General features: G+C 39.7%; 1 protein-coding gene across 1 annotated transcript; it reads left to right on the forward strand.

Moving 5' to 3' along the window:
- The first annotated feature begins 4,011 nt into the window (after positions 1–4,011).
- On the forward strand, positions 4,012–14,684 carry prph2b (peripherin 2b (retinal degeneration, slow)). Its single transcript, XM_041790249.1, has 3 exons — positions 4,012–4,592; positions 6,808–7,054; positions 14,484–14,684. Exons 1-3 carry the CDS (start codon positions 4,012–4,014, stop codon positions 14,682–14,684), a joined length of 1,029 nt encoding a protein of 342 aa, XP_041646183.1.
- Positions 14,685–15,832: the final 1,148 nt, after the last annotated feature.

A 15,832-nucleotide genomic window follows, 5' to 3' on the forward strand; every position in this document is an offset into this window, starting at 1 on the left:
AAATGAGTGAAAGTGACTAAAATGGGTAAATGTCAGCAAAAAAGGTGGGAGAATTGACAAAAAGCATCAGAGAGTGGCAAAATGGGAAATAAGTGTCATCTTACTGCAAAAGGCAGCTAAAATGGGCAGTGCAGCAAAAAAGGCAAAAAAAAAGGGGCCAAAAATTGCAAAAAGCAGGATAAAAGTGTCAAAAAGAAATGGCAAAGATGGGCTAAAAGCAGTAAAAATGGAATAAAAGTAGAAAATAAGGGCAATGGAAATATACAGACAAAAACTAGAGATTGACAGTTAAGTTTGACAGTAAAAGACTACTGTATACGTGTGGGAAACAAACTGATTGTGACTTGCAATGTATAATTTCTGAGGTCATAGTTTCCTTTTTAAGGTTTTCTGAGGAAATGATATTTTAAATTTAGACATAAAAGAGCCACAAATCATCACAAAAGAGCCACATGTGGCTCCAGAGCCACACATTGAGTATCACTGATCTAAATTAACACAAAGCATGGGTAACCGTAACCATTCTGGTAGGACTTGCTCAAACCGTGTCTGGTTATCAAATTAGGCCTTTGTTTTTTAAGTAATAGCAGAGTGACCAGTCCCACAGCCTAAACATTAACATATTAAGGCCTAAAATAGGCTATCACTCTAGAGGATAACACATCTAACCATGGACTGAAATTAAATTAGTTTATCACTTAAATATTTATTTTTCAAAGCTCAGAAATTATGAATTAATTCTTATATATATATTTGTTTTTGTTTTTTTACTTCAATGTTGCTTTTTCTTTTATGTGGCCCTAACTAACTAACATCATACAAGGTCTAACTTTGTGCCCCTGAAATAATTCAATAAGCACAGAGGATTTGCTAGTGCATGGATTTTTTCTTGTCACCTGTTACCTGTTGGTGGATCATTGAATCAGGGATCCATTGATGTTGGCTTTTTATGTTCATGTCGCCAACACTGAACTCGGAATTAACTTACTCAGAACCGATTTAACTAACTCAAATCTGCTGTTCTGAAACGGTTCACTCATCTGAAGCTAGATCAACTCAGGGTTAGATTTATTGAAGCTCTTTCTTGAAATCAGCCGATGGTCTCTGTCTGTATATTCAGTCATTATTATTTTGATTTATGCCCAAGGGTTTTTTTGTTTTGTTTTTTGTTTTCAGAAAAATTCAGGCTGCAGAACGAAGCTGTGCATGTACCATAGTACATACTCAGAATGTTTACATGCATATTAAAGACAAGCTACTGTTCAGTTGGAGTGGGATTTTAAACTAGACTTTGTCCCAGTATACTAGCACTGATAGGGAATTCATTTATCAGCTAGAGCATGTCCACCTAGCTACTGTAGAAGGTGGTATCCCTGCTGTCACTTTCTGATCATGCTCACAAATACGCAAAAGTTAAATCGGTTTTATGTCAAACAGTAAAAACATGAACAAGTGTTACAGCTCTGTACACTTCATACATTCTCCAAACACAGGCAGACATTGATGACTTTCCTGCTGCTGGTTTATATAGAGCTCCTCCTCCAAATCCACCATGAAAACGAAACACAATATAAATGTGACAATGAACGCTCTGTGTCAGCAAAATGTAAAGAAAGCATGCATAGCATGAGTAGGACTTATTGTACCAATATGAATATGTGATAAAATAAAATAAAAAATGAAGTCCAAGCTCTCTGCTGAGAATCTACTCTGAGTCTCATGAGAGCAGCCTGAGACTTTAGAAGCAAATTCAAAATAAAAGCACTATATCTGTTCTTAGTAAAAGAATGAATTATAGCAGTGGTTCCTGACCTCTTATCCCTGGAGCCCTCCTACCTCTATCTCAGAAAAGCTGAGCCCGACTTTGTGGACCCAAAAGCACACAATGCTGTTTTCAGTGTGCCTGAAAAATAGATTCCTTTCTTTATGTGTTTATAAATGTGTTTATATCTCAAGAGTAATCAAAAATAACCAAAAATGACATTTAATCATAGGAAGCAGAGTGTTTGTTCATTCACTTTCTGCTCAATCTAAAGGCAACGTTAGACTTTTTTAGGAGAACTAGAGTACTCCAAAATTAATCTCTGCAAACCTTGTATGATGATCCAGATTTTGATTTATGTTCTAGAGTTTCTGCATATTTTCTTGTGTTTCTGTGTGAATTCTTTTTAATGTTTCCAGTTTTATTTTGTATTTAGGTAATTGTGTGTTTGTCATTTTGTCATATTTGGTTCTAGTGTTTTTTGTTTTTAAATCCTCCTGTTTCCTTACAGTAGTTTGGACTTCTGGTATTGTGTTATTTATGTTCTGTCCACATCAGAATCTGCACTGCTTTTTCAAATTCTGGCCAACTTAATTAATTTTTTAATTTTTTGATTATTTAGAGCCCAGTTTTTCATGGTAAAGTTTCCCTTTCTCTGGTGCACAGTCATGTTAGAACAGGAAGGGGCCATCCCCAAACTGTTCCCACAAAGTTAGGAGCATGGAATTGTCCAAAATGTCTTGGTATGCTGAAGCATTCAGAGTTCCTTTGACTGGAACTAAGGGGCCAAGCCCAGCTCCTGAAAAACAAGCCCACACCATAATCCCCCCTCCACCAAACTTTACACTTGGCACAATGCAGTCTGACACATACCGTTCTCCTGGCAACTGCCAAACCCAGTCTCGTCCATCAGATTGCCAGATGGAGAAGCGCGATTTGTCACTGCAGAGAATGCGTCTCCACTGCTCTAGAGTCCAGTGGTGGCGTGCTTTACACCACTGCATCCGACGCTTTGCATTGCACTTGGTGATGTATGGCTTGGATGCAGCTGCTCAGCCATGGAAACCCATTCCATGAAGCTCTCTACCACTGTTCTTGAGCTAATCTGAAGGCCACATGAAGTTTGGAGGTCTGTAGCCATTGACTCTGCAGAAAGTTGGCGACCTCTACGAACTATGTGCCTCAGCATCCGCTGACCCCGCTCTGTCATTTTACGTGGCCGACCACTTGGTGGCTGAGTTGCTGTCATTCCCAATGGCTTCCACTTTGTTATAATACCACTGACAGTTGACTGTGGAATATTTAGGAGTGAGGAAATTTCACTACTGGACTTGTTGCACAGGTGGCATCCTATCACAGTACCACGCTGAAACTCACTGAGCTCCTGAGAGCGAGCCATTCTTTCACAAATGTTTGTAGAAACAGTCTGCATGCCTAGGTGCTTGATTTTATACACCTGTGGACATGGAAGTGATTGGAACACCTGAATTCAGTTATTTGGATGGGTGAGTGAACACGTTTGGCAATATAGTGTATGTCAGAGGAATTCATCTATCGTCCCCTTTCTTTATTCAGTTATGGACATGGCAGATGTTAACTGTGGCCCCTTGTGCTTGGAGTCATCGTTTGACATGGTATCAGCCCTCACAGCTCTGCTGCTGTCAGTCTTCGGATGTTTCCAGTTTCCTATTCACTGCTGTTCAAACTATCACTTCATTCTGCTTCCTGTAGCTACGGCCCACCTGTAACACAAGCTTCTCTCAGAAGAACTGAACTTTGAGCTGTGACAGGCCAAGAGGGTGAAAATGCTGCTTAACATCAAACCAATTAGCAGTAAGTCGGAGGATTACAGGCAGCAGCTGATCTGCTGTTAATGGGATCAGAGCTGATCGGAGGGTTGGGATGACAAGTCGCAGCTCACTCTCAGTTCAACCTTTTCTTCTGTGAGAAAAATATCAGTGTGGAGGAGGACTAAACAGCGGGTTGTATGTTGTAATTTTCTTGCAATGTTATGGCAGACTCCTCTGCCTCCCTATCAGTATGGACAGTCCTAACCTGCAGCTCGGCATTATGGGTCTAAGACAAGGAGTTTTGGCGGAGTCGCGTTCAGCTGCTTCTTCCTGGAACCGATCAAAACTCTGAACGGATTCTCAGTTTGCTTTTCAAAGGAACCTGATTTTCTCCTTGATACCTGTTTTGAAGTGATTATTGATTTTTGTTTGGTGTTGCTTTCACACTAAAAGTTCAAAATGCCGTTCATGCCGGTGAAGTTTACCCTGCAGAAGCGGGTGAAGCTGGCTCAGGGCCTGTGGATGATGTACTGGCTGTCAGTCATTGTAGGGATCCTAATCTTCAGCCTTGGTATCTTTTTCAAGATCGAGCTGCGAAAAAGAAGCGAGATGATGGACAATAACGAGAGCCATTTAGTGCCCAACCTGTTGATCGTGGTTGGTTTGTTGTCCTGCGGGGTCAACGCCTTTGGAGGGAAGGTGTGCCACGACTCTCTGGACCCGGGCAAATATCCAAAATGGAAACCGATGCTGAAGACGTACCTGCTGATGTGCTGCGGCTTCAACGTGCTGATGCTGTTGACGGGTTTGCTGTGCTTCCTCATGCAGTTCGCCATGTACCTGACCCTGGCTGAGGGCCTGAAAAATAGCATCAAATTCTACAAGGATACAGACACGCCAGGACGCTGCTTCATGAAGAGGACGCTTGACATGACACAGATTGAGTTCCGCTGCTGTGGCAACAACAACTACAGGGACTGGTTCGAGGTGCAGTGGATCAGCAACCGCTACCTGGATATGAGCAACGACCTGGTCAAAGAGTGAGTACTCAACTGATCATTAAATCTGCAACCAAAGCCAGCTGTGACAGGAAATCACTAGATCAACAAATACTGTTAATTGAGTTATCTATCAACTGGAAGCGTTGTCAATCCTCTCATATCTGGGGTTCTTAATCTAAAAAATGACTTGGAAGCTATTTCGGACAGCTGAAGATGGCTGACAGGACTGAGAGCTGATGATATAAAATATATTTCCCTCTGATCAGGATGTTGAACTGCAAAGCTCTTGTCTTCAGGCCTCATTTCTTTTAATTCTGCGATTTTTTTGAAACTCGGGGTCATCAAAAGCACAAACTGGGATCATCTCTGAGCTCCCTAATGAGAAAAGCCTCATTCAGACCTCCAACATCCGAGTGGGGGGTGTTTTTCAGCTGAATCACACTTTGAACCCTCGGAGCTCAGCAACACCACAGAGAGAGTTTTCTTAAAACGGGTCAATGAAGGATAACTGAGGGAATTAAGTGGGTAAAAGTTACCGTGCAGGAGGTCGATGCACTGGCTTCCCTCCTTTAAGTCTATAATCTTTAGGATCTTAACTCGACCGAGCTGCAGCTTACGCTCCCACTTACATGGCAAGGTTAAACGAACCATTCGTCTCTCACCATCAAAGCTTCTGAGAAACACTTCAAAACGGGATGGTTACAAACACATAGAGGCAGGATTTGATTCAATCGGTGATTATTTTCAGCTAACAGGTAGAAACCAGTCAGGATCTAGTTGCATGTTTTGGTGTCCTGTTTCTGTGCTAATGCACTTAAGAGATATTACTCTCTCTCTCTTTGAGATGATTATTTCCTATCATCCAATCTTAACCTCGCCGTCAGCCACAGGCCACACCTACTGGTCATACCTGTCAATCAGTGATGGAGTTTCCGAATGTTATCTGCTTAAGGTCTTACTGTTGTGCTGAAAAACCATTGATTATATTTAGATTTACTGATTTGCTGCAGAGCTTGCTCCTTAGTGTGTTTGTGACTCTGTCTTAAAAAAATCAAATGTGAATGAAGGAAAATCAGATACTTTTACTTACCCTAGAAACGTCAGAATCTTTTGGTCATATTGACCCATTAAACTCTGCTGACCCCGCATCAGTGTAAGGTCTTCATTTGATTAGACCAGGTCTCTACTGTGGAGCCTCTCATACATGCATATGGTTTGATGGTGATGGCTTTCTTATTTTCAAGGTCTTTATTCGTGTAAAGGTCAGCAACTGTGAAAGATTTTGTTAAGATGCTGCTTTAATTTAGCAGTTTTTCTCCATCGGTCTCTTGGGCATCCCTCAGGGCTCTGTGCTGGGGTTTCTACCATTTCCCATTACACACTTATATCTTAGGTTATTCATATTATTTCATCTATTGTGAATAACATTCGTGATGTTTTTCATGAACAGGACAAAGCTTTAAGCATGTTTGTAATTGTTGTGCTACTGTTAAAATAGACATAAGACACGTTGGTCTCTAAGAACGCCACATTCGTCATATTCCATCCATCCACCCTGGACTGGTCACCAGTCAATCACAGGGCTGACATATAGAGACAGACAACCAGGCATGCTCACATTCACACCTATGGCGAGTTTAGAGTGATAAATTAACCTACTGAGCATGTTTTTGGTGGTGGGAGGAAGCCAGAGAGAACCCACACATGCACAGGGAGAACATAAATAAATAAAAAATAAATAAAATTAAAGGAAATTTAAGCTTTTCTTTGTCAAAACAATAAATTGAATATTTGTGTAAATTTTGTTAAAATCATTAATTTTTGTCCAGATGCATTTACTAGTTATTGTTCAATGTTTAAAAAACAAACAAACATTACAACCAATTTAATTTTTAATTTTCTGCAAAGAAAACTTAAAATACTTTTATTTTTTTATGTTTTTACAGCAGATTTTGTCACATTTTCTTTTTGTTTACAATTTTTGCTAACTTAAATTGACTTGCATTGACTGAGGAGGGGCGCTGCATGGGGGTCCTAGGCTGCAGGATGCCCTCTCTCGGGTTAAAGGGTCACCAAAGTTAGAAATGACTCAAAATACCACAAAGCCTCTCAGTTTGGTAGTTTAGCTGTAAGTTTAGCCCCTGGCCCCAGCAGTCCCGCTAAATATTTCCTCCCTCTGTGGTTAGACCCAGTTTGTGTCTGTAGACCTGAGCATGAGACCAGTAAGCGTGACTTCTTCATGTCTGTTCTGCAGCCGTGTCCTCAGTAACGTGGAGGGAAAGTACCTGATGGACAGTGTACCGTTCAGCTGCTGTAACCCCGGCTCCCCTCGGCCCTGCATCCAGCATCACCTGACCAACAACTCTGCCCACTACGACTACGACCACCGCACCGAGGAGCTCAACATCTGGACCCGCGGCTGCCGCGAAGCTCTCTTCTCCTACTTCAGCAGTATGATGTCCAGCATTGGAATACTAATCTTCCTCAAAATCGCCCTGGAGGTAAGAGAAAACCAGGGTTAGCATCAATCAGTCATGAGGGGTCTGGCTGCAGACCTGAGATCTCAGACACCCCCTTGCTACACTTCAAAAATAAAATTGCTTTAAACTTTTGATAACATTAAGTAAGGGTTAGGATGCCAAAAGTTAAAAACCTGACCTTTAAAATGGTTTGATAAAGCTGAGTGAACAGCCTGTTTACAAGAAAAAGCTCATCCTCCATGAAGCACACAAACACAGCAAATGTAGCTTATGTAGCTCTGTTAGCTGCATGAGCTACATAGATGATGGGGCTCCATAGCTAATGTAGCTAAAGCTCATGAAACACATGGATATCTATACGAATGCAGCTATGAGAATAGCGTTAGCTACGTAACTATCTTATCTATGCAGCTATGTAAGTTTTAGCTTTGTTTGCTTAAGCTCATGTTGCTAAAGCTAACGTAGCTACATTGGCTTGTGTGGTAACATTAACTATGCAGTGTAGCTATGTTAGCTATAGCGTTGTTACTGTGAGAGGCTGCATCTGGCAGGATGAAAATACATGCTAAAACAAAAAAAAATAAAAAAAATAAAGAAACAGATTAAACTTTTGGTAAGATTCAATGAGGGTTGGTATACCAAAAGTTAAAAATGAAAAAACAGGGCTACGTAGCTAATGTAGCCAAAGCTCATGAAGCACATGGATATCTATACTAATAGAGCTATGAGGCTAATGTTAGCTACGTAACCATCTTATCTATGCAGCTATGTAAGTTTTAGCTTTGTTTGCTTAAGCTCATGTTGCTAAAGCTTACGTAGCTACATTGGCTTGTGTGGTAACATTAACTATGCAGTGTAGCTATGTTAGCTATAGCTAAAGCCAAAGAGGCTAAAACGAGCCACCGTTCAAGTATCAACTTTTAAAACAGGTATACATAGATTACCTGGTTACCCTGGTTAGACCTCTGACCTATTTCTCTTTTTCATTCATGAAATGTTGTTCAGTCTGTAATGTTTGCATTACATTTCACAAATGTAACTGCAAGCTTTCGTTCATGAAAAAAAAATAAAACTAGAAATAAGTTGTACCTTCAAATTACGGCACTTCTGTTCTGACAGAGAAACCGTCTGAGGGACGTCTGAGATCTTGAGCAGACTCGAATCTACATCTACAGTCTCAATTCTCACTGTAGATGGTAGTACTGAACAAACTCTGAGTGGCGTTCGCCACTTGCTCTCTGAAGTCGTCTTTTGAAGCCAGAGCATGGCGGTCTTCTGACAGCTTTCACGTTCTGGTTTTCAGCCCGTGGTCAATATCCTTGTATAAAAGATGGAGGAGTTTAAAAAGAATCATCCCTGTGTGTCCACATACATGAACATTACTGAGCAAAAATGTTTTTAGCAAAGCTGCATGAGCTTTTCTCTGGTGTAAAATCACTTTAATATGGGATGCAGGCCTGTGTGACTTCTGGTGCTTCTGCAGCTGTTTCCAGTTCCATATCAGCTTCATTTCTCAGTCCTGGAGGATAAGACTCATCCACAGGGATAATTTTAGCAGATTTTCTAAATTGAGTCTCAGTTCTTAGATTAAATTCCTTTGAGTTTTAGTTATTAAGCTTTAGTCCATTTTAGTTTATGAAAATTCAGACATATTTTTGTTTTAGTTTTAGTCAATTAAAATATTATAGTCTTTACTTTGTGTTAGGATTAAATCAGCAAAACTGTAAAATTGATATCAATCAATATCTTAATTAATCCAAAATACACTGATGAGATAATGGCGTACCTTAAACGCATAGCGGAGAAATATCATGGATCCGAAAGTCCAACAGTCCAGCACTAACATTTTAGTCTCCTTGATGAAAAATAAACTGACTTTTGTCAGTTTTGATCCCCATAGATCTTGTTTGATATGCTCTAAAGAATGATATAATCAGAAGACGGAATGTTCATGAAGCTGGGGATGTTGGGGCCTTTTCCCTCCCATTTTTGCTTAAAAGTAGGCCATTGTCAGCAACATTTGGAAAATTGGGTGGAGCTGGCAAGGAGCGAGGGTTTGCCAGTTCATATGTACTCCTTCAGCATCTCCTAAAAATGCATCTGTTTGGGGCGCAGGTGGCCGAGTGGTTAAGGCGCGCCCCGCGAACAGCCCGTGTTTAAAAAAAATGCACCTGTTAATGTTCGTGTCTGTCCTGGTCCATAAAAGTTGTCCCTCTGACCTGCAGAGTGACGACAGCATCACAGCACTGAGCAGGCACTGACACCCATCAAAACAACCTATATAAGAAAATAAAGACATTACAGACAGAGCTGGCTTATTAATGATCATTAATATTTGATAATGTTTGATTTTAGGCAGAGCAGATCAATTATATTTTAGAAAAATCTGATTTATTTTGCCTTTTATTACTTCCAACAATGTCACATTTTGGTATGTGTTTACTGTTAGGTTAACATTTCTGATATACATGTTGGAAATTAAAAATAATCTATTTTTCTAGTTTTGTAAATTTATTTATTTTTTAATGCAGTGGCACCAAAACAAACATTCTTTTGTTTTCATGGGGAAAAAGCAGCTGATTAACTTTTTATTTGGCAAAAATTAAAACAGCTTGACCACATCAAGCAGGGCCAGACCACGTCTTACTCAGAAAACTCCTGCCCTTGTCTCTTAGATTCTCTGATTGTCTTTGCAGCACCTGAGGCAGCAACTAGCAGCTATAATCTTAGCCTGGCATTTAAACTGTTAGCAGGAAAAAACAGTGAATCTAGCTCAGTCCAAAGGTTATTAAATCCACAAAGTATTATCTAAAAAAAATCTAAAAGTTATGCATCAGATCATTTTTGTGGGAACCAGTTCTCCCTGGAGTCCCAGAGCTGGGAACAAAACCAGTCAAGACCTTTGTTGGGGTTAGCTGTGTCTCCCCGGCTGTCATATCTAATCAGCGTGGAGTTTCTCCTGGAGGTTAACACAGGATATGTTCTCCTAATCCTCTGATTTGAAACAAGATAAAGGGAGCACACCTGCATTAAATTAACTGAAGCAACCTTAAACGCTCCAGGTTAACTACATAATTGATCGGCGAGCGATTAGCATTAGTGATGAAGGAGCCTCTCCGCATGACAAATAAAACCAGGATAAGCTTAAAGACTTCACACAGTCAGACTCCACAAGGGAGCAGGCTCTTTCTGCACATGGAGCTTAATGTAGAGGCTCAAAACTGGGAAATAAGACCACATTATTACACATGTGACGTATTCAACCACTCTTTTTATTCAAAATCGGATCATTTTTGTATTATTGATCAGTCTGTAGAAGGGCTGCTTGATTGTGGCAAAAAAAAAAAAAAATTACAGTTTTTTTGACTGATATTAAAATTAAAACCACTTTATGCATGAATGCATGCATCATGCTTTATGCATGCTGCCTTGAGGTGCAGCCATAATCATGTGACCAATTCTGCAAGTTATTCTGCAGCCCTCCAAGTCCAAAAACTAGAGAGTCCATGCGAATGTGGTCGTTTTGGCTTTTTTTGTGCTCTTTTGTCTATCTCACCTCTCAGACTAGGGCTACGTTCACACTGCAGTTGAAAGTGACCAGAATCTGATTTTTATGCTCACATGTGACTTGTATCTGATTTTTTCTGACAGTGTGAACAGTGCAAGTCACACTGAATCTGACCGTTTCGAATCAGATTCAGGCCACTTTCGTACGTGGTTTTAAATCAGATACGTATCTGATCTTTTGGAAGTTGACGGCAGTGTGAACAGGCAAACAAAAAAATCAGATCTGAGAAAAGATCAGAATTGAGCATTAAGGCCTGCAGTGTGAACGCAGCCTAACAGAAGGTCGTGCTGTGGCTCCTCACATGAATTAAAGTGAAAGCTGTTGTGGTGGGAGCACATGCCTGAAAGGGAAGGGAGGGTGCACAAAGCCTATGGACAAAAGGAGCGCACCACAGCATGCAGCACAGTAATCACTTAATCTCAATTATCTTGTTTTCATGATCGTGGGAAGCCAAAATCGTAATTGAAATCGAAACTCAATTATCAGCGCTAATCTGTTGAAGTGTTAGCGCTGTGCAGCTCTGCTCCCCTTTAGTCTTCACATTAAAGCCTCACATTGTTTAAAGTTTAACACAGGAGCTTCTGAGGGTGGTTTCTGTTGAGTTTGGCACTGAAACATCTGAGGAATCAGAGGTCGTCACGCTGGAGTTGACTCAGGATTCAGCCGTGGATCAGGTGCTGAGGCGCAGTGTGTTAAGCTAAAGAGCGATGGTTAGGCTCACCGAGGATCAGGAACTATTTTTGGGGGGTATAATCTTTGCACAGCAGCGGCAGGTTGCATTCTGGGAAGATCAGGATGAGGGACAGTTCCTGAGAGTGAAAAGCAATTCGTTATTAGGGTCAAAACAACAAGGTTGACCTGAAGAGTCACGACAGGCAAAGGATTTAAAAGCAACATCCTGAACTCAATCGCTCTGCTCTATGCTGCTGCTGGTTTCTGCTTTCTTTGTTCATCTCAGCACAGATGAGCCAATCAGCAGCCCTCTACACATGATAGCTATATGTCATAGGAAAACAGCAAAATGACCACTTCATACCAGTCAGTGGGGACGAATAACTGTGGAAATTACCAGATTAAAAATGGTTACAATCTATCTGAAGTTCCTGTTTGCTTCAATAGATCAAACAGAGGAACCAGCATCAATTTCAGCTAAAAGTTTCAAATATAAAATGTAATTAGATATTTTTTTATGCAGGGTTAGCATACTAATCAGTATTTTTACAGATATGCAGCCAGAGCCAAAAGTCGAGTTTCTAGAGCTCCAGAGGCCTGGTGGGTTTATGCTCCTGATATACAGAGACTCCGGCCTCCTGCATGTCATCTCCACTTTCTCTCTCTGGCTTCTGAACCAACCCACTGCTCTGTCTCTTAAGATGAAGGCATAAATATATCTTAAAGTGAATAGGTTAGTTTCCATCTGCAGCTCCAGGCTCCATGGAGCTGCAGATGGAGCCTGGAAGAACAAAATAAAAGCAGAGAGGGAGATGGAAATACAGAAATAAAAGTGCAGGCAATAACCCTATGATAAAAAGTTAATATTAAATATAAAGATAAAGAGACAGGGGCCCTGGTAGCCTTGTGGTTTGGTCCACACAGCCACTGCACGAAGCTTGTCCTCACAGCAGGCAGCTTGGTTCAAATCTCTGGCCTGTGGTTTCTTTCCAGCATGTCATTCCCCACTCTCTCTCTTTCTCTCTCTCTCTCTCTCTCTATTACACACACACTCTCTCTCTCTCTCTCTCTCTCTCTCTCTCTCTCTCTCTCTCTCTCAACCCTGATCCACTGTGTTATCCCCTTATAAAAATCCCAAATAGATTTAAAAGAAAATATCAAGTCAGGGTCAATGTATAAACAACCAACAGGTTTTTATAATGAAATGGTAAATCAAAAATCAAGAAACGCTTTGTTAAAAAACAAACAAACAAACAAACAAAAAGATAGTAAAGAAAAACATGTGAATTAAATGTTCTTGGAGCTTTAAAGCACTTTTATATTAAATTGAGAATAGCAAAAATTTTAATTAATAAAATGATGTTTTTTCTGTCTCCCGTATTTATTTATTTATTTATTCGTTTTTTTGTTTTCCAAATAAGAAATGTATTAATGAAAAACAGCAAATTTTTGGATCAAAAATGGAATCATGTCTTCTTAAGTGTGCATTTTCTGAGCACATCACCAGACTGTTTTATGTATAGATACAAAAAAAAAAAAAGATTCAATACGATATATTTTACTATACGAATGAATACAATATAAAAAGGATATGATACAATTCAATTCAGTATGGAAGGATACATAATAAAGGATTACAGTACACTCAGAAAAATGATTCGTGGCATAGTTTATTTTAAGTATTTATATCTATTTGATTTTATTTAAATGCTTAAATTTGTATAATTTATTTATTGAAATTCCTTAAAATCAGCATAAATCTGTTAATTGCTAAAACAATTAAATTTAATCAGTTTAAAGGTATGAATATAGTTTAAATATGACGGGCTCAACCAAGATTCATTTAGTTAAAATGTATGAGATTGGTTTACATCAGGTTTACATAAAGACTTCAGTACATCCATTCAAACCACATTGGGTTTACTGGTATTATTACATAAACCTCATCCTTAATTGTTTCATTTACATTTGAGTGACAAATATGCAGCACATAAAGTTTATTGGCCTGTTTATGCTAAATCTAAGTCATTCAAATGGATGGAAGTTTTATATGCAGTTAGGCCTAAATATTTCTATGAGTGCATGAAAGGATAAATATGAAAGGATACAAAATAAAAGGATACTTCATGAAAGGATACAGTATGAAAGGATGCGATACAAGACAGTATGATTTGATAAAAAAAATTATACCATTAATAACAATACAATTTCAAAGTTACAAAATGATACGGTACCAAAAAATGTGACAAAACACAATACCATATGATACAAAACATAGAATATCATACAATGCAACATGATATAGCACAATACAAAAGATACAAAAGGATAAAGAATGAAAGGAAGTGATTTGATACGATATATCGCAATATGAATGAGAGGATGCAACACAATACAATATGATGTCATAGATTTATGTTCTTTTGGGGAAATTTGCCTGAAACGCCCGATGCTGCTCACATCCAGCTGCCACGCAATAATTACAACAACAACAATAATAATAATGATAATAATAATAGATTACAACAATAATCAACAAAAAATCAACCAGTAAATCAAAGCTTTTACTGAACCTGGTTTAGTTCAGTCCCAAATACAGCAGACAGTTCTGCTGGTTCAAATCCCAGCCCTGGCTCTTTTTGCTGCATGTCTCCCTCTCTTCCTCTCCCCATATTTTTTCATATTTCTTATATTTTAAGAACTTGGGTACACTAATTTATTGACTTATGCAGCAGGGATATTTTTTTGTGTGTGCATACCTGAGCGAATAGCGTGTATTTATGCTTTCTACAGCATAAATGTAATAAAAATATCTACTTTAACCCGTAGCATTAAATGTCGGGTCCCAGCGACCCAAGCCTAAGGAGTGTAAAATGGCCTGATTTTCATGGTGGAGTATTCACATGATGGAGATTACTAGTCTTAAATAAAATATCAGGTTACTGGATAAAACTAACACCAAAACTAAGAAAAAGTTTACTACAATGAAGCATTTTTGTTAAATTAAAACTAAACTTTACTGAAGAGCCAGCAGGAAAAACCAAACTGAAATTGAAAACAAAAAATAAAAACTAATAAAAAAATCAAAATTGTTCAAACATTTGACTGTGGTATCCCTAATTCTCTATTTCCTTTTCCTCTGGACCCTGAAACCTGGTCTCTGCTGTTAAAGTCTGACCGTGAACTCTTCTTTCTGTGCCCGTGTTTCAGTCTGCAGACATGGCGGGGTTAAAGTACCTGACCACGGCCCTGGAGACGATGGAGGACCCAGAGAACCCGGAGTGTGAGAGCGAAGGCTGGCTGCTGGAGAAAGGCGTGAAGGAGACGTTCGCTGATGTGCTAGCCAAGCTGAAGACTCTGGGAAAGAAAAACCAGGTGGATGAGGGAGAAGAAGCACAGGCCGCCACCTGAGAGCCCTGCCCACCCGCCACAAAGGACTGAGGTCTCCCCTTTCTCCCCCTGACCTCCACATGCCTCTCCCATTGAAAACAGGGAGCGAGAGAGTAGAGGGCTCCTCCACCATCTGTTCATACGCCATCATGAATTTAAATACCACATAATTCGTTCTACTCTCACACTCACAAATTCAAAGTGAACAAGCTGTTTAAAGTAACTGTGAATGTTGTCCATTCTGTAAATATGTTGAACAGAGTTTATTTTTAAACTGGAGGAACAAAAACCTGGGTTTTACAATTATTACTATATGCTAAATTAAATTCTCCCTATCCCATCCTGAACCAAATTTGCGTCCTGTCAGACACCAGCAGGCCTGAAAACTTAAACCTAACCACACCACTGATTGGTGATCAGAAAATACCCACATTATTCAAACATGAAATATTTTATAAGTATAAAAGATTCCTGCCAAACATATTTGTTTATGTGAAACAAAGTAAACTTTTATAATCAGCTGTTTTTATGTCATAGTTGTGTTATCTGTGTGTCAGACATCGGCGGTCGGTCGGACTCGGGTCTTTATGGTCTGACCTCTGATAGACATGGAAACAGACGGCCAAACATCTGGATAAACAAGGAGCGCTCAGTAAAAGCAGGTACATTCAGAGGCAAACACAGTAATACATGTATACACTCACTGACCACTTCATTAGGTACACCTGTTCAACTGCTCATTAAGGCAATCACATGGCATGTAGACATGGAGGATCGAAGTTTCAACCAAACATCAGAATGGAGAAGAAAAGTGCCATTGCTGTTGGTGACAGATGGCAACAATAACTCAAATAAGCGCTCATTATAACCAAATTATCTCTGAGTGCACATGAAGCAGATGAGCGACAGCAGCAGAAAACAGAGGAGTCACTCCTGTCAGCAAAGAACAGTGACAATTGGTGAATAGAAAATTGGACAAATCCATCCATCCCTCCATTTTCTTCCCCTTATCCCGGGTCGGATCACAGCAGTAGTAGGCTAAACAATTCAGCCCAGACATGTCTCTCCCCAGCAACATTTTCCAGCTCTGTCTGGGATACTCCAGAGCATTCCCAGGCCAGATGACATACTAGGGTCTCCTCCCAGCTGGAAGACCTCCACAGGGAGGT

Source organism: Cheilinus undulatus, linkage group 6, assembly GCF_018320785.1.
Source record: "Cheilinus undulatus linkage group 6, ASM1832078v1, whole genome shotgun sequence".
Taxonomy (NCBI): Eukaryota; Metazoa; Chordata; class Actinopteri; order Labriformes; family Labridae; genus Cheilinus; species Cheilinus undulatus.